Source organism: Thunnus maccoyii, chromosome 18, assembly GCF_910596095.1.
Source record: "Thunnus maccoyii chromosome 18, fThuMac1.1, whole genome shotgun sequence".
Lineage (NCBI taxonomy): Eukaryota > Metazoa > Chordata > Actinopteri > Scombriformes > Scombridae > Thunnus > Thunnus maccoyii.
The window spans coordinates 20960994-20980956 of NC_056550.1; the positions used below are offsets into that span (position 1 = coordinate 20960994).

Below are 19963 nucleotides of genomic sequence, written 5' to 3' on the forward strand. Positions count from 1 at the left end.
TGATTCAAGTGAGTTCTTTATTTTCTTTGGGTTGGCAATGCTAGAAAGTCAATGAGGCGAAGAATGACAAATGTTCTCACTTTAGCTCTTAGGGACTTAAAAGGCTCAACATCCCTCAATCCTTCAAAGAAAAGGAAAACGGCAAAGAAAACATGTTTGACTTTGGGTAGCACACGAAACAGGAAAAGGTGTTTCCGCTCCTGTGAACCAGAGTGACCTGCCACTTCCTCCCAGTGGAGCGTCCGGGAGCAGTAGGTGAGCGTGTGCGTGCACGTGTGTGTGCGTGTGATGATGTTTTAAATGAGGGGACACAAAGGCAAGCGGGCAACACGCTGAAATCCTTACACACTTTGTGGAGTGTGAAAGGTGTGAAATATAACCCGATGGAGTTATGAGCTCAGCCTTGTGTAAACACAGAGGGAAAAATAGGAAGGAAACAATTATACTGTGATGTTCGTCCCAAAATACACAAAACAGGAGGACAGAGGGAGGCGAACAAGAGGGCCTCAAACATTCTGCCAGACAGAGAGAGGCCCTCTCATTCCCTCCGATGTCTCGCTCTCTCATAACTATATGGCCACAGGGTGGGATTTGTCCTGCAGAAACATAATTAGGAATGTTCCACTGAGTCTGTGTGATCCCTCCTATACTCTTCTCTTTTCACCCCTCTCTGCTCTTTCCTCCTTTCTTGCCCCCCCCCCCCCCCCCCCCCAAACCCCCCACCACCCCCCTCCTCTTCTGCTGTCTTTCTTCTGGCCTATTCTCCCTGACAGCAGACATTCCCTGGGGGTTTCTCAGGGCACTGGGGGAGTGGAGGAGGGTTTCTGGGCCCACTGCCCAGCTCCAGTCTTAGCTCTGCCCAGCTGCAGCCTCAGCACTGATCCACAGAGTGAGAGAGTGCGTGAGAGCGATGGCAAGAAGTATCAAAACACACAGGCAGTGAGTTCCCCCAGCATTATGAATTGCCATTGCATGCAACTGTTCCATTAGCTAGAGGGCGATTCCCAGTACAGACATATGTATAGATAGAAAACTGTAGTGGTTTGATGGCATGGCGTAAAACAGAAAATCTAGAGCAAGAGATTAGCACCGCTAATAACTTAGATTAGCATGCTTGACAGAGGGGCTAATTCAGACCTGCAAATCCAGCCCTAAAACACTGGATCTGTCTGGGGGAACACGCTAACAATGTGAAGGCATATCACGCTACTATATCTAAACTTAGGGATGCTGGCGCCTGCTTTTTGTCCTCTGTCTAGACCCCAGGTTTTCCCTGCTACTACTACACTGGATCACCTTCATCTCCAAGTATTCATTCTGTTCCCACCCCCACCCCACCCCACCCCACTCTTCCCCCATCACCAGCAACTGAATACTTGTCTGATATCCCATTCATATCAGACCGGGATGGCGTCTTGTTGCTACAACTTGTGTTCACGTAAAACTGATTTCACAAATTTAAAATAAACACTGTAATATTACGTCAGGAGAGAGTTGATTGTATTACTGTTACAGTTTCTATTACCTTAAACTGTCAACATTCACTGCAGGGTTTTCCACCTGTCTTCCACAAGTCATGTTTCCCAGTGAGAAATCAGAGCCAGCAAAAACAAGAAAAATCCATGTATTTTCCTTGTAATTACAAGTAGGAGATGATGTGACGTGAAAAGTCAGGAGGGTTTATTTGTGCTAAGTCAAACATGTATTAATACAACTTGAATGTAGCACATGCTGCATTACTATTATTTTGTAAAAGCAAAAACTACAGGCTTTATACATGAAAGTAGACTTCATGTCAGCTTACAGGTCATATACCTGAGGTCTGGTTGCTGATTTTCCATGCTATGCAGAAAAATATATTGCAATAACAAGAAAATTCCTCCTCTTAAGGTAGTATATTCATGTGAGATGAATAATATTAATTACATACCGCAACTGCAATACAATCATAGTACCTTACTTCTAAGTGAATTTTTCAATTTTGCCCTAGGTATCCTGTGTGTGTGAATCTCACCTCTTGAGGTGGAATCGCAGATACTTGAGCACGGTAGGCCCAGGCAGGAAGGTGCAGCTCATACATGTGAGAAGCTGCCAGTAGCGGAGGTGTGCAGCAGTGTACGGGGCAGGCGTGTAGCTGGTCTGCTTCACTAGCTGGCAGTACACCTCGTCGCGGAGGGGCCGCAGGTCCAGGCAGGTCTGCAGCACGCCCTGGATGATGGGAACTGGATCCCGTGCCGACTCTAGCTGCTGCAGGCAGTTGAAGAGCTTCACGGCCTCCTCACGCACCGAGCCATAGCCTTTACCGCTGTGGTCTGGGTAGAAGGAAGAGGAACAGTGCAATATTGTGTTATGTTATTTTTCTTAACCTCTCCCAGATCAGTATGATGCTAAAATTATGTCATGTAAACATCACAGAGTTGCAGCAAAACTTCATGTTGCAATACAACAATCTTTTACATCAGCATCTAGTCAGCAGACTTGCTTCATTTAAGGTTTTTTTTTTTTTATAATGCTTTTACTGTCAATTGTTATTTTTTTCTTTTGCAAGATTGTTATAGCAACATGTATTGCATTGTGTTTCACACTGCTCTCTATTCAAACAGCAGAGTAATGAAGATTACGCTACTTTTTTCCACTTTGCAATAAGTCCTAGTTGCAGAAAATGGTTACTAACTCCACAGAGATACAGGCGTGAGTGGTCAGTTTCTTATAGATAGCATAAACAACTGTTTATATGGTCAAGAAGTGCATTTTATATATTTCAAAACAGCTTGAATGAAGACTTAGCCAATCAACACTGGGATCCAAAATTTTCAAGCACTTTGTAGTGTTAGTTATCATTTTTACCTGCAACTCCACACATAGTTGATATGATAATGTATGCCATGTACATCTTAAGCACTTACATGTGTGCTCCAGGCTGCCGTAGGGGAAGGGCAGCAGGGGAGCGTACAGAGGACCCTGGGTGTACTTCAGGATTGGGTTGTGCTGGTAGATGTGCTCCACTACCTCTGGGTTGAACTTATTCTCCTGAGGGACACAACGAAAAAAAAAAAAAGTCAATAAACTTTCATATTCCTTCAATATGCTTGAAGCCAAGCTGGAAGCGAGTCAGTGAGCGGGGTGATTGAGAATGTGTTTGTCTGTCAGGGGTGACCGAGGTCGATTTGACCAGGGTCACAATTCAGCTCTGGCAACTTTCAAAGCAGCAGGAAGGTCAAGTGATGACCCAGCAAACCACACCAGCATGACTGACACATTATATTTTATCCGCTGGTGTCAATGAGTTTAGTGTGCGTGTGTTTGTGTCTTTTGCTGCCCATGTGGATAGATGCCTTACAGCGGTACAGATGGCTTCCATGCTACTGCCCTCCAGCACCTGTTGCTCATTAGTAACGTTGCCACTGCTCTGGCTCTCTCCTGCCTCTGCAAACCCCCCCCCCCACCCCAAACCCGCCACCCTTTCTCTCTGGCTACAAGACAAGCCTGCTTTCCCCCTCCTTAGTGGGGCAAAGTTGACACATTCTTCCGAAGTGTTTGGTGCACACTGGTGACAGGTTTGTCTGTTTGAACTGTGGGAATGAGATGCTCTGTGGGCCACGTGCAGCGAGATACAGCACCACAACATCCCAGATGATATTCATACGCTGCACATACGTGATTAGGCCCATAGACTGTCTCTCATTCCCTTTGGTCTTCTCCTGCCATATGCATTCTCGAACCATTCCAGGTTTTACAACTCTGGTATTGTTTTCATAGTTTTGTCCATCCTTACAATAATGAATAACGTTGTGCTCACTGAAATAATAGCAAGAGTCAGAGGCCTGACTGCACGTTTCTTGCCAAATCAGATATCTTTTTAGCAATGCTGCTGTATTGCAGCAATTAACTTAGGTAAGTACAATGTTATTACTACAGATCAGAAGGATGGCCTGACAGAAGCTGTAATAAACTGCAAGTGACTTGGGTAAGTACAGTGTTATTACTACAGATCAGAAGGATGGCCTGGAACAAGTTGTAATAAAGTGGAATTATCTTTTAATTGTAACGTGTGAGATTTTAAATACAGCAGTTTAACCATCTAATCTGTTCTTCAGATCCTCTCTCCATTTTTCTCTCTTTCAAACATGGCCTCTGGCTGTAGGTCCAAGGCTAAAACTGCAATCGTTGCTCTCCTTTGTGTCTGTGGCTGGGACATGAATCTATGCTTCAAAGATAAGCGATCAGTCCTGTTCACACAAAGCCTCCTCTGTTCATTCTCTCCTTGATTTTTGCAGCAGCGGTCCTAATCTCACACTCAAGAGGGGAAAATGCCTCGCCTATTTGAGAAAGCGTGCCTGTGTGTAAAGGTGAGAGAAAGAGAGAAAGCAACAGACTGAGGGAGACTGTTTTTTAGACTTTAGAAGAATTTTCAAGGGGAAAGACCAAAACAATGAATGAGGAGCACTTTAAAAGCAGGCCCCTTCTGTTCCTCCAAAATATAAGCTCGGCCCCTCTTGGTGAAGTAGACAGGGGCAGACGGAGGCAAGCAGATTAACCACTTTCTTTGAGATTAGAGACTTGAGTTGGGAGATTACGGAGACAGGAGGCCAGGCAAAGGACTGCTTATCTGGCCCTGCTGCTTCACGCCAAGCCCTCTTCCACCTCCTCTGCCAAAACTGCTCCTCTCTTCACTGCAGGCGCAGACTGATGCAAGACAAGTCATCTGTCTGCTCAATGAGATTCCTGCATGCTGTGTTCTCTAGCAACCCCTGGTCTAAAAATATGGCTGCCCCTCATAAAAATACACTTCACTCTCCGTCCACGTGAGAGGGTTGAGCAAAAAGCATCCTTTAAAAAAATCACACGAATCCAAATGACTGGAAATACCTTTATCTTGAAATGACCTTTCTGCTTCAGGTTTGGTACTTTGACTCTGTTATTATAGGGAATGTCCTGTCCCAGTGTGGTGGAATAAGATGAGGTCATTCAAAAGAGAAAGGCAAGCAGAGGAAACTTTGGACTCCTGGCCCAATGTGGCCGTGTGGTTTCCATAGTAACAGAGCAGGGGGGAATAATGTGTAGCCCGGCAGCTGTTTGTGTTTGGTGGCTCTTATCACAGGTAGTTTGGCAGCAACCATGTGTATATGTATTTGTGTGTGTGTGTGTGTGTGCTGTATGGCCCACCTCAATGTCTCGGATCAGGAGCTGCGTTGGTGTTTCCACGGGTGCTTTGGTATCAATGATTTTCTGGATGGCACATGCCCAGTGCACAGCCTCGTTGAAGTGCTTGGTGTACAGCCTGTAGCAGTGTTTCCGCCCGTATACTGTAATGCTCCAGTAGCCTGAAAGAAACACACAAACAACATATTATATGATTGACACATGTAATAAACGGCATTGCTGCACCTACTCTGAGAGTGAAATGTTCTCTGCACGGGACACCCCCTGCATATCTGGCGTGACTCCCACTCCCTTACTTCCGCTCTCGGTTTCACTGAGGATCAAAGGTCAGCCTGAGAGGAACCTCAGACCACGCCAAAACCAAACAAGAACAGTTATTCTACAGATGAGTTAGGACACAAGTGTTAAACCCCTCAGTAAGTCTCCTCTTGGACAACCTGCAATAAAAGTGAAAAAAGGCATGCTTCCTCCTTGTGCAGAGGAAGTATTAGACATACCCCAGGCAGCCTGGCCTGATCTGCAGCCCCACGGCTGTTATCAGGCTTTCCTGTTACGTGACTTGGCACCATATCCTTCTTTGTTGGGTTCTTGGTGAAGTACAAACCCAAAATAAAGAGGTTTTACAACATTTCCTACTTTGAACCAGTTTGGTGCCTTGATATTAGCTTGACCATAAAGGGGCAATGATGCAAAAGATGGAACCCTTAATGGGAACTAGTATTTCATGATAACAACCAGTAAACACACAGAGGAAGTAAATATTTCATACAACTCTTATGTGACAAATTTCTCAGTGCCTTAGGAGGAACACAAAGATATACAGTAGTGAAACGGTCTTGTGACAAAGCCACTGTTGAAAGTGTACTTCTGACCAAAAAAGTCCCCTGGCATATTGAGTTAATAAGAGCTATGTTTGAGTTTGGGTTTATACAACAGTTGCGACATTTTAAGTGGTTTGGTGAAGTTAGCAAGACATAATCCCTTCCATTGATCGACAGGCAGACTGATGTAGACAGATGTCGACATGTTTGAGTAATACAGAGACTCAAAAAGGACAAGTCATCCCTGTGTCTCTTCCCATACAGCGGACTTTCCTCTTTCTTCTTTATTCTCTAGGTCTTTGGTTTCTTTCATCCCAGAAAGGGAAGGGGGTTGTCCCCACTGATTACTCAGATGTTACGCTTCTAGACCAACCTTGAGTAACGTTATGGATCAAACACTGCTGGGGCTTCCCAAACTTACTCAGAATTACAGTGCTCATGGGAAGGAAAAGAGGACCACAAGAGGTCACGTACCTATCAAAAAACCCAAAGCGACTTCCTAGGAATTTTTGAAAATGTCCAATCACTACACCACATAGGGAATTAACACAAGTCTTACCGGACTCCAGAGGGATTACCGGCAAATATAAATGGGGTTGAGTCAGTTATGCATCAGCCCATCTGTGTATGCTTATACGACTGTGTCGCTCACCCGTCTCCTTGTAGGTCTGCTTGTCTGGCCAGATGACAGAGCAGAGGTTGGTGAGGACCAGCGTGCCCAGTCTGCGGGCTCCTTTCTCTGGTCCGCTGTAGTAGTCGAGGGAGTCTTGGCTCAGCACAAACCAGTACCGCCGCTGCTTGATCCAGTTGCCTCGCACCTCCCGCAACAGCCATCCTTTAATAAGATACAGAAACATGCATCATAAGACAAATAAATGTGTAGTGTTTGAAAGTTTTCTATACTAGTGTGGATTGCAGTTTCTGTGCCAATATCAAAATAATACTATTACTATTATTAATAATAACTAAACTTTCTGGCACTCCTTGTATTGTGCCATCAGACCAAGACTAATCAAAGCCCTGCCCTTGAAAGGTCTGGGCGGTAGGTAGGCTAGTCATGGAGCTACAAAATCAGCGCTGTGCACCATGTCTTCACTAAGAATAATCCCCAAGGCATGTAATTGTCCATAAAGTTTGTAGCAGTCTGTATGTGACTGCCTTGTTGGGGTAAATGCTAGGGGATAAAAATACAGCCAGCTAATGGCATAGGCATTAAAGCCTGCATGCAGCCTACATAATTACCACTTTGGGGGTTGACAGAGTGAGAAAAAGAGAAAAGGAGAGAGAGAAAGAGAGGGAAAGAGAGGTACTGGAACAGTGTGACAGAGAGAGAGACAGTAAAGCAGACATGCTTTCAGCCAGCTCATAGGCATGCACGTTGGTCTTGCCAGGTCTGGCTCTACAATGCAAGATTGTTGCGTTCCCAAAGTCCTGAGGGTTTTGAAAAGGCTGCAATAGCCCAGATCCACTGTTCCCAAACAGCAGTGAAGGTATGTGTGCAAATTGTTTCTAATAAATATATAATCTCTGAGTAGATAAATAAACTAGCTTGGCAGGGCTCTGTCTAGATGCTGCCTGGAGATTGAAGAGTCCTGGTAGGGGGGTCAGAGTTCATCCAGAGGGCTGACTGAGAGGCTGGCGAAGGATTGTAGCGGGCCACCTGGATGTTAGGCTGGGTGGGACTATCTGTGGGGGCAGGGCACTGCTACATACTGGCAGTGTGCCACTTGTGGGATCGCTGTGCCTGTGTGTGCATATGGTTTGTGCATGTATATTTGAGAGCGGCTTTTAAAGAAACAATTAGGCAATGTACCTTCAGCTCCTTGCCCTGTGAAACGGCAATGACGCAGCACCAGCATCACAGCTTCCTCTGTGGTTAGCAAGCTGCGTGCCACCTGTCAGCCAGCTCTCACTTTGCCTGCATCTTTCTTCTCTCTGCTTCGACTCTCTTCCTATTTACTTTCATTGCCCCCATTTCTCTTCTCTCCCTGTTTTACTTGCCTCAAAGTGGTTTTCCCAGGCAGTGCAAAGCTTCCACTGCCTCGCTGCTACTCCAAAATAAAAATAAAGAGAGAGGAGGGGGTGAAGGCTCAGCCTCTCAAGCAATGTCTGCTGTTTGAGAATGCTTCTATATGATATAAGTGCCAGGTTTGAACCCACCATAAAGCCACCCAATATAGCCCAAAGTAAAAACCATGGAGGTACTTAACACCACATCAGAAGGGGGCAGCATCAAAACCCAACGTAAAACGATAAATAAAAACCATGAGGTAAGTCAGGCTGAGCTTGCTGACAGACTCAATGTGAAATGGGGGGTGCAGACAAGCTGACTGGGTGCGAGACATGGAGAGAAGGGCATGCCTGCTACCCTGACGCCAAGAGACACGGGACGTCCCACAGATGCTGCTCTTTTTTTGGGAACTTAAATCAGTGTGATAAGAAAAGGAAAAGGAGAGAGACAAAGAGAAAGAGAGAAGGAGAAGCAGAGTTTTGGGACCCCCTGTAAGCCCCTCCCATGGTCCCCCATCTGGATCCCATCTCTGTGGCCTGCTAATGCCTCCCCTGGGGGCCACGGCTCGCCCTTAATTTGTTTCATTTGTGACCTCTGACCCCCAATGCCCTGCCCCCTCAAACACAGCTTGAGCAAACAATCTCTCTCTGTGCATTTTCATCTCTTTACTGCAAGTCTCCTGTCACTTTCTGAGTACTGACTGTTTGTTTCCTGGATCTTAACATATTATAAAAGGCGTATAACGTTATTTCATTACAACATTGCAATAAAAAGACAGCTCTCTTCAAAGGTCAATCCTAGAATCTATGTCATGCACACACGTGTCAGTAATATACTCTAAAACATCAGGCAGAAATTGATGAAAACACTTTTTACATTAACGCTGATGATGACCAAATATTATAAGGCCTGCTAATGTTGTTAGCTGGCTGTTCAAGAATTTTTTTTTGGCATTTTAACAATGTAAATTACTACCAATATGGAACATTTTAAATCCTTTGTACATTAAGTAATATTTGAAGTGAAGGACGACATATTTGCATTTTAGACATTCCGAATCAGAACATCACATATTTAATTGAGCTTTACATTTATGTAAAAGCAACTTAGAACTAAACTCGTTTTCCCCTTCTAGATCAAACCAGACCCAGACAGATTCAGCTGCAGTTTACTGGAGCATGAGAAGATCTGGATCATGTGAGGAGCGGTTCATTTTTTACTGTAAATCAACAAAGGTATGTCAATAAACCAATGTCAACATCTCTTTCTGTCACCACTCCATGGGTTTTACAATTCATCCTCCCCTCATCAGTCACTATTTACAATGTTGGTGGCCTATTTTAGATACTGGGCCAATATTCACCCCATGTAGCCTCAGGGTACCCTGCTGAAAAAAAAAGAAAAAAAAAACATACCAAACAAGGGGAAAGGCTCTAATGGAGGTACTCTTGAAAACATATCCTTGTGCAGCACACAGAAAGAAATAAGAGGGATTATCTAATGCCCTGAGGTGCCCTGCTGTGGTGGCTGTAATAGTGTGTAATAGTGTGGTCGGTTTAAAGGATGGGGGGGGGTGTGGTGCAAAAGCTGAAATCCCAAGTGACAGTGTAATCAGTGGCCTAAGGAAGGTAAGCTGTCCTATGTTTTGGAGGGAAAGTGCCTCCCTGCTCTTCTCTTCCAAAGTGAGACAGGGACAGAGAGGGTACAGCAACGAGGGAGGGGCACTAGCCAAGAGTGCATGGTAACTGCTGTCAGAATTAGGCAATCTGACTGCCGCCATTCCAAACAGGACGTAACTTATCCAAGTGCTGGCATTTTATTGCTCTCCCTTGCAGAAGCGGGCCAAGAAAAAAAGGAAAGAAAAAAAAAATCATACAGAAATAACCTATGAGATCATTCCTCAAAAGCATCAGACACGCAAGACGGCGCTCCTGATGCCAGTAGCTATCCTTACATGAACACACACAGAGCAGGGTGAGAGTGGGAGCAGCTGTGGGCCACATGTGGCCAGAGAAGAGTTGGCTAAAGGGTGACAGAGCAGCATGAAGTTGTGACAGTACTTATTAGAGGACAATTAGGGTACTGAAATATATGCTAAACTTAATGAGACGGATAGCACCAAGCTAGCCCTGCAAGAAGTTATTTATTAAGAACAAAGTAGGGCTGCAGCTAAAGATTATTTTCATTTTTGATGCATCTACACATTATTATTTTTTTGATTTATCAGTTTGCAAGAGCTCAAGGTGACATCTTGAAATCACTCCTTCAGTCTGACCAACAGTCCAAAATGCAAAGGTATCAGTTTGCATCAGTATAAAACAAAAAAAAAGGAACCAGTGAGCGTTTCTCATATTTGTTTAAAGGATCAATCAATAATCAAAACTTTTGTGCATGAATTTTCTGTCAACTGACTGACTGATTGATCTGTTACTCATTTCAGCAGAATAATGATGCTCACTATAATCAAATGACCGAGTATAATGCGTCGTGTTTGTTGTGTGAGTCAGACTCACCTTTGACCAGCAGTTCAGGTTCTTCCTCCAGGCCCATTTTATTCTTCTCAATGATTAGGCTCTTCATCTCGTCAGAGACCTCTGAGACGGTGTGCCTGTGTTGAAGAGCAGACAGAGAATGTAAATAACTCTGCTTCCCTCTCAACTCAAGTCTTCCCCTGACTACTCCCTCCTATTGGATAACTAATTGGCCCAGAGACACACAGTTGGCTGTGAAGCCCCCCCATGTGACACTGCGCCAACTACAAGCCACTCTGATACTCTTAGGTGGGGGTCACGCAGGGGGGACTGGAAGAAGTTCCATGAATATCTGTCCTCCCGCGTTCTCCCACTTTCCCTTCCTAGCAGCACGCAAGCACACAAACACACACTGTTACATACCACGCCACTGTGGACAGCTCGTCTCTCTTTTATCACTTTGGCTGGCGAGCCGGGTGAGCGACTGAAAATAAACGTGACAGAGCGACGCCGGCCTGACTCCCAGCCAGCCAGCTCACGCTGGTCAGAGGAAGGCAGAAGGTTCAAGAGGTCACAGCCTTGAATAGTTAAAACCATAAACATCAAAAACATCTGTAAATCTGCTGAACCACTGTTCTTTCTTTCCTGCTTTAATGCCTCACTATCACATATACAGCTACCACCACACTTCAGCATTTGATTGGGCAATACTGTGGACAAACACAGACATTGTTATCTCAGGCCAAGGCCCATTTCCAGTCTATTAGATTGTTTAGAGGTTTTATCTGTCCTCATTTATTTATCTAATTACTCGTTTATTTTCTCTATTTCCTGGGTCTAACTAGCATGTGAGGTATACAAGTGACAAACCCCTCCTTCCTTCCTGTCCTCCGCCTCCTGGGATCACTGCTCAGGAAATGAATCTAGCCCTCCCTCCCAGGCATATTTGGCCTCCAGTTACCTAAACCTTCGCCAGCTGATTTATGTTCTTATTGATCTGATAATTCTGGAAGGTTCCTCCTCACGGAAGACGGCAGTAATCAATGAGTCTGAATATAGCCTTATCTGCTTTGACTCAACTTACATGACTGCAGAGGCCATTTCCTGTCTTTCTGTGTGTGCTGACCCGATCCTGCCTATACCATGGTTTATCCAATTGACCCTGTACTTTCAAATGGTGTCTACTATGCATACAATGTGTTCCCTTTATGACACGTATTTGTAGTGGTTGAGCCTAACCAAATGACATCAATCTCTAAATTAAGCTTATGTTCAGACTCAGTGAAACTCTATATTGCGCGCCAGTTTTTCTGTATGTGTGTATGAACTGGTCCAGGGCATCACCAGAAAGCAGAAGTGAGAAGGAGAGAGTCAGGATTCTGTCACATTATATTCTGTCAGGCTGTATAACTAAGCCCACTCGCCTGCTACAGCAGCAGCTTTCGGAGACCTCTGACAGTCCCTGCATCCACAGTCCCCGCTTAAAAGGCATTAAAGTAAACACAGAAATGTGAGGACGTCACTTATTTGAGGTTGTTAATAATCCCTGCTACATAACGGAGACATGCACGCAGACAGAGTGTTAGTCTATATGCAGCCCAAATGGGACGGGGATTAGATCTATAGAAAAACTACGCCCAGACAGGAGAATATAGCCTCATGTGCACAGCGGGGTTGTTTATATTCAATGACTTGGATTATTGTGTACTATATCTGTGATGGGCTTGCATCCAAAATGTCAAGAGCAATATAAAAAAAGAGCATTCTTATACTTTGTTTTGGCTTTAATGCAGTGATGTTCAGGATTAAGCCATTTGTAAATCCTTTGATAGGTTTGGGTGTTCAGCTTTCACCAAGTTCTTAGAAACCATTAGTTCATTTCAAAGCGGTGATTAACAAAAATCAGGTTATACTGTAGTTTCAGATAGTTTTTCAGATTAATTTGAAAAGTATTGATTGAAAAGAAAGGTCCCATAATACATATTGGGTATGTCAACTATGCAAAACACAGTTTATGCTTACATCTAGCAACTGGTAGGTGTAAATAAACTATATGTGAACTATAGTTTTTATGCTGCAATCCATTTTAATTTTGTAGTAAGGAAATCTCAAATTAGTATATAGTAATATTATGACTCAACCTAGTCCAAAGTTATGAGCAACGGATGTAACAGTCAAGCAAGATATGAACCATAGCACTAAAGAGGTGACTTTCAATTCTACAGTTTATTCTACAAGAAATGATGTGGTGCACATGGCAGTCCATCTTGAAAGAACGTTCAAATATATCAACTTTGACTCTTATGTCTGCAGATTTCTAAGAAATGTGGGCATTTTGCCATGCTAGCACAGACAGAATTCTGGCTTTCTGCCCCTAACCGGTCTGTCCCCATCTATAACTTGAACTATTTTATAAGTCAACTTCACCGCATCTCATAGGTCATGTAAAGAGGAAGGAGGGAGGAGGAGGAGGAAGCACAGGTCCAAACCCAGGATTTGACCTTTGGCAGCACAAACTAGCCTGACCTTCAATTTAAATGCTGGCTTGGCAGCGTCATTTTGACCATTGTGTCCAAAAACCCAGGCTAATGTCCAAAATCTCCCTTTGAGACTGTCTGGAAACCCCAACAGCGTAATGCTGCCTCCACAACAAAATCTGTTTAGTGTCTCATCATAAAAACCGTTGCTGTTATAACGAGACATTTCTCATAATATAACGAGATTCTTCCTTTCTCTCTTCCACATAACATTTCTCACATTATTGCAATTTACCAACTTATTATTTAAGCTCTAACTTTTGTCAAACTTTTGGTATGATGTTATAAAAAGTAAAAGATGCAACCGCACACACACAAACCACATACATAGTGCATAGCTCTCTGTAGTTACTGAACAAAAACTGTAACTCAATAACAGGTACAGGCTTGATTCAAACAAACCTGATGGAAAAATAGATTATAAAACGATGTGATTTCTTCAGCTGAGGAAATTATGTGCAACCAAGCAGACTAATACATTTCTCAGTAACATTACAGTACAGAACAGGTAATGATTCTTCCCGAGGCAACCGAATTATGTAAAACAGGTTATTTTCTTCAATGTCATTGGGGTAAAGTGTGACAAGGCTTTGACTGGATCTTTTTCCTCACCATAACAACATGTACAATGTTTTTTTGTTATAACAACAAACCGACTTGTCTATGAAGTGTTGCCTCAGTTGTCCAGGTCATAGGACACCTGAAGTGCAAAGAGAAAATCAATTGGATTTGCTTTGTTCTAGTCTTTCAAATGTTTCACCAATCATCCGATAGGCTTTGAGGATTGAACCAGAACAGACACAATAACATGGTTTCATACGCAGCCAGAGAAACCTTCTTTTAAGTCTTCTGGTGTGTCTCAAGCCTTACACACACTTGGAACTTGTCACTGAAACTCAGCATGACATTCAGTCTAAACTGTCTTTCTAGTCACACTCTGATCTATGGTGCACCAAAATAAAAGATGTGCTGACAAATAATTCATGTTGTACAGCTTGGGGCAAATGTTTGTGCACTGTTGATGTGGGGGCTTTGACTCTCCACAGCTGTCCAGCAGCCTTACAACCCCCACCTCCACTCAACCCCCCCCCTCTCCCTCCCAGCCTCTGCGTGCTACCGCCCCCACATTCCCAGAAGCCCCAGCAGAGGCTGTGACGGTGGGGCCTTTAGTGGGCAACTTCCTGTGGAGTGCAGGAAACAATTTGACATGGGGATTAGACGGCACGGAGAATAGAGAGAGTGCACATCTACAGACAGCACCTCTCCCCCTCTCTCTTGCCCTCCCCTTGTGGACTAAACATCAGCTACTGCATAGGGAGGAACAGAGGAGGTGCATCATTTTAAATGTCACACCACCCAACTGTTGAAACTGGTCATGTGTTGAAAATCAAGGTATTTCTTCCGCCTTGTGTTAAGAGTCTCGACTGAGATGAAAACACTGTACAGTAGTTTTTCTTTCACAAGCATTGACAAGTTTTTGAGAAAAGTGCAAGTGCAACCTCGGTAACAGGCAAAATACCTTTGCAATGATTTGTTTATGAAAGTGAAGAGGGAAATGTCCACAGCCTCCCCCCCAGATTGCATAGGTCAGCTTAGACCAGCAAACTACCCCACAGCGTGAGAGAGAGGGAAGTTGTGAAATTAAAAATCAGAAAGGGAGAAATATGGTTAAAAATAAGAAAGACTTCCCTATAGAAACCCACAAACCATATCCTACGATACATCTAGAGCATGCATTAAGATCCTGCACAGTCATGCAAGTGTAAATGTTCTTTAGCCTTTGTACAAAAGTGAGAAACTTTGTGTGGTGCAAAGAGGAAGAGGAAGAAAAAAAAAAAAATCACATCAAGGTATCTAGCATGAGCATATAACACCAGGCCAATTGTCACATACAATAACTTCTGGTATTGATGAACTCTTTCCTTCTACCTCTTCAAAACAAGACTTTTTTTTTTTAACAAGGCCTAGTTACTTGGTATTGTCAAGTATGACACATGTTGACAGTCTAATGGATTAAAAATTGCTATTCAATCCCAAAAATATATCTTAGTACATACACAGTATAACGGTATATCATTAAATAATGCTCTTAAAAGCACTAATGACACTTTAATATACAACTACTGGGTTATTAATGGCCCTGCGCACGCACACAGGTATTTTTAGGTCAAATTTGGCTAACCCCTGCTCAGTTGGGTGGGGATTTATTCGTGGTTACATGAGTGATCGAGGTTTAAGTTGTTCCGCCCTAACAGGTGCAACAGAACTAACAAGAGAGTCAGGCAAATGTCAGTCAAGTGCAGCCTTACACACCCACACTTTCTTGAAAGGTCTAATCAGCCACAATAAGTGCAAACACCTTCGTGGCTTTGTGGCTTTTCTTTATCAACATGAAGCAATTAATTCTAATGCCACTGTACTCAAGGCTAGCTACAACAGTACAACCTCAATACTTGAAGATATTGTGCCAGCCCCGACGGTGCTCTGTCTTCCACTGTCATTATGTGATGAGCACAATTTCCAGTAAGCATTTCAGATCGACTCAAATCAACAGCAGGTCATCACAACTAATGAGCATATTGTCTGCAGTCCTTTCATGGTGACAATGACGGTGACACACTCAAATTCACCAAATATGAGCAGCACGATGAGTTGATTAGTTTGTGTCTGGTCGTGGCCGCTGGAGCGATCAGTAATTGATTTCAGTCCAGGGTCTAATCAAAACGCAGAGACGCTAATTAAAGTTAGAAAAGTAGTGTCCTTGCTCTCGGGCTTGGATGACCGCAGTGGAAACAGCAGAGACATGTTCCAGCATACAAAGTGGGTCCTTGTGACCACGAGGAAATGCACGGTTGCAAAAATGACCCTTGCACGGATGTGTCACAGATTTATCTGATGGATGAAAAACACAGATGAGTCCAAAAAGGCATTCAAACAAATGAACTCAAACCGGCTGCTTTTTTTTTTTTGTTAACGTCCTGTTCCATTATGGCTCATGTACTGTACATGACAGCCATACATTAAGTTAGTTTATTAGATGATTAGAAGCACAGAGGAAAAAGAACACTATCTGAGACAACATTAATAAAAAATACAGGGGGTCATACTGTAGCACTAAATAATCGGTTTCTCTTTATAGAAATCCATTCCTCTCTCTCGAGTCCCTATCCCCTCCCCCACAGTGCATGGGCTGACTGCTTGGGCCTCCAGCTGAAGCTGGGCTGGTGGGAAAATGGGAATGTGGTGATTAAGACTGGGCCTATATGACCTCCCAGCTAAAAATACGCTGTTTACTCAAGGCAACTGCCAAGAAACTCTGGACTAGGCAGAGGGGAGAGGAAAAAAGTCATGTTTTGAGAAAGGAGGAGGGGGGGTGGGGGTGGTGGTGGGGGGGTTGTGTGTGACAGGAAGTCTGAGTTTGTGACTGAAGGAGAGTGTGTGATCAGCAAGAAATTTCGTGATAGGGAGTTAGAGATTTTTTTTTTTTTTTTTAAAAGTCTGAATGAAGTCGCTCCGGTGGTGAAACTTGATGTGAATTAAAACTTTCTATATTTGCTGATGTTGTAAACAGGGCCAGTTTGTGATGGTTGGATGGTTGGTTGGTTGGACAGACAGGCCGACAGACACTCAGACAGGCAATTACCAGGGGCCCACTTGTTGTGAAGTTTTTCACGCAAACACCCACATGTTTCATGCGTACGCACACAAGTCTCTCTCACACACACATATACATTAAATACATTCTGAAACAGTGGTCTCTTTCAGTCATGAAAGACAGCCTACCAGCCCACACACCACACAAAAAAAGACTTTTTGAAGGTTTTTGACAGTCAGAGGCCATCAGAGAAGAAGGGAGGAGGGGGGGGGGGCTAATGAGAAAGCAGACGGAACAAATGGTGAGAAAGAGATGGAGAAGTCCTCAAGTGTTCACTTTCCTTCCGGTACAGTTTGTACTCTGCTCTGCCTCAGCTATGAGAAGGAACTTGAGAGTGAGGAAAGTGGGGATGAAAAAATGGTGATGATGTAAGACAGATCAGAGTGTGAGCACAGCAGGAGAGAACAAGCTGCTTGGCACTTCGCACTGACAGAGACAGACATGAGAATCTTGCATTGTCTTCTTGAAAAGATATGTTCATCGCACACCTTGACTTGAAGCTGCCTGTGACCGAGAGGGGTATGTGCAAACACAAAATCTATTACAGGACAGCTGACATAGGCCAAGATAACATTATCACTTAAAAACTTTGTTTCCTGTCTCTCCAGCTCAGCCTCCGCAGTTTCATTTTTCATTTCATTTATTTATGTATAAGGACAACACGCATTAATCAACATTTCTGCAAATGTGCCAGTGTTAGCCAGCTGGATAATTTTCAACTGCAGTCCTTTGGAAAAATGTTCTTAACTTATAAAGTGAGAAAATGTACAAAATGAAGACAACAAGATTCCATAGAGACAGCAACAGCAACAAAACATCTGTCAGCTTAACAGGCTGTTAATTCGTTTGTTTTAAACATAATAAAATAATGATCAATTGTATTGTAGTATGTTTGATTCACAGTTTGGATGAGTTTGGATTCACAAGTGATAGAATGCATGCTTCATACACCACCATGTCTGACTACAAAAACAACACAGGGCTACAATACACAGTCTCATAAAAATCAAATCATCACTTGTAACTGTATTATAAAACATATCTTAATAACAGTTCATATTCGAAAATCGAAAAACAAAACCACCAAAAACTTTCCACCTTGTGACTGTTGGTACAGAAGAAAATCTGGATTAGCTGGTTCTGCGTCACATTTTTAGAGACATAGCAAGATGTTACTCATATTGTGTCCATGTGTAATTATTGCTCATTACAGTACTATGATAAGAAAAGATAAAGAATTTGACTATGGACTGTTTTGACTGAAGACTCAGAAACGCATAAAATCATACAAATCACAGCACAATCAAATATAGCATCAATGTATATTCTCATGCACTTTTAGCATACGATATGCAAAATATGTTGGTAATACTCCAGACGTGTGTCTGCATCCACCAGCCTGTTTAGACACGGTCGGGCCTATCTCCTTTCTAGCCTAACCATATCAGGCCAGCGGCATGACGAATTATGTGAGCATTACCAAATTAACCTCAATCCAGTATGGTGAACATAAATCCCCCCAATTCATCACCATCACATCTCAGCCACTTTTCAAACTAATGAGATTAATGTTTCCTTCTGGACAGCTCAATTCAATAGCTCAATAAAAGTATAAGTTAAACCAGAGCTGCCCTGTCTGTTACATGAGACTAAAGATAAATGAATATGGCAGCATTTACGACATCACAATGCCCTGACTTATCAGAGCCTGGCTTGGCTTTCCCTCCATACAGCTGAACTTCTGGGCGTGTCCTGTCATTGGCCAGGTAATGATCAAGCACCATGCTCTCTAATCTTTGTACTCAGTGTGATGATTACAGCCAGGCTTTTAACACACTCCCTTAAAAACCTGTAGTTAATTATGCCATGTGGCCTGAGGCCACCTCCACAATACTGTAGAAGTGACACACACACATACACACATCCGAGCCACACCTCATCTGGGAGTGCTGCTTAGGTAGGACTGAGTCACTCAGTCCAGTTAGCCTACCTCCCTCCACACTTCTTCCCTTTCTTCTTTCCCTCAAGCCTCAAGAAATGGCACGTCCTGTATGATTGCAGCAAAATGTCTCAGCTTTCCTTCCCACTTCCTGGGGCAGCTCTCTTCTTGTAAAGAGCTGTTGCAGACCCTATTCTATTCATTTGATGTGTATGATAGTCCTACAAGTCGAGCTTTGTGACTCATTTGTGAGTCGGCAGATGTACAGTAGAGATTGTGGATGAGGGATGAGGGGTGGGGGGGGATGATAAGGGCACGATGCCAGAGATAGAGTGGAGCAGAGCCTGGCTACATCACTGTCTGAGATCACAGCCCAGCACTAATAGTCTGGATCAAGCCCTCCATGAATCACTCTTTTTTCATTGTCACTAGTATTCACTTGTCAAGCACATGACCGTTTGAATTTCATTATTCAGGAGAAGCATAGTGGGTTCTTGTAACCAGCAGTTTGAGCCTTCAAATGAATCTTGTGATTGGATGTGGAAGTGGATAGTTAGCCTGACATTACAACTGTGAATGGTCACAATCATGTAGGTTGACTACTGAAATACTATAGACCAACGTATCCTCTAACAGCATCCAAGTCAACCTTTGAAAAAACTCAAACACCCGAGAGGTAAATGTGTGAAAACCGACATTATCTATAAGCAATCAAAAGAACAGCTGCAGCTTGGAAACGTCAGATCATTTGTCAATAAACATGTGAGTGGATTGTGAATGTGTTCACATGTGAGCATGTGTGTGGATATGAGGTCAGGCACATGAGATAACACACACTGCGGAGGGAAGTGAAAAAAATCAAGTGATTGGATTATAGTTACACATGTGCCTGCCTCAGGATAAATACAGAAATCCCCAGAACTCAGAGGAAGTATATGAGCAAAAGAAGGAACTATTACTTCCTAAAATTTGTGGAAAAAAATCTGGTTCTCTCTCTCCTTACCCATTTGTTCCATTGGCTGTGCGAGTTGGTTGAGAAACAGTCACCTCAGCTGGACTCTGTCAACAGAAGAGAGAGAATAGGGTAAATAGATGATAATGCAACACAAACAGTAGTCTGTCCCTATAACTGGTTCACAGGTTGAAGTGATCCCTCAAGGGTTTGCCTTCAGTGGCTGTGTTACAGTAGAGCATACGGCCGTTCCTGGCAGTCTAAGCACATAGCTGCTCTGTTCCTGTAATGCTTGGCTTTCACTTGCAAGGGGTGAGCTGGTGGGGAGAAATATGGCATGCAAAACAGGCTCATTTAATACAGGAGTGGGGAACAGAGGAATCTTTTGTGCAATAGCTGCATGCACCCCAACCA

At 43.4% G+C, this 19963-nt stretch overlaps 1 protein-coding gene across 1 annotated transcript in view; it reads right to left on the reverse strand.

Moving 5' to 3' along the window:
* The window catches only part of plekhh3 (pleckstrin homology, MyTH4 and FERM domain containing H3), a 33851-nt gene that overhangs the window by 7618 nt on the left and 6270 nt on the right, over positions 1-19963 (reverse strand). Inside the window, exons 2-7 of the mRNA XM_042392087.1 lie at positions 19601-19656; positions 10509-10603; positions 6637-6819; positions 5167-5324; positions 2907-3030; positions 2015-2312 (exon numbers count right to left, since the gene is read on the reverse strand). Of these exons, the coding sequence (XP_042248021.1) occupies positions 2015-2312; positions 2907-3030; positions 5167-5324; positions 6637-6819; positions 10509-10603; positions 19601-19656 (914 nt within the window). The remainder of the gene's footprint in view (positions 1-2014; positions 2313-2906; positions 3031-5166; positions 5325-6636; positions 6820-10508; positions 10604-19600; positions 19657-19963) is intronic.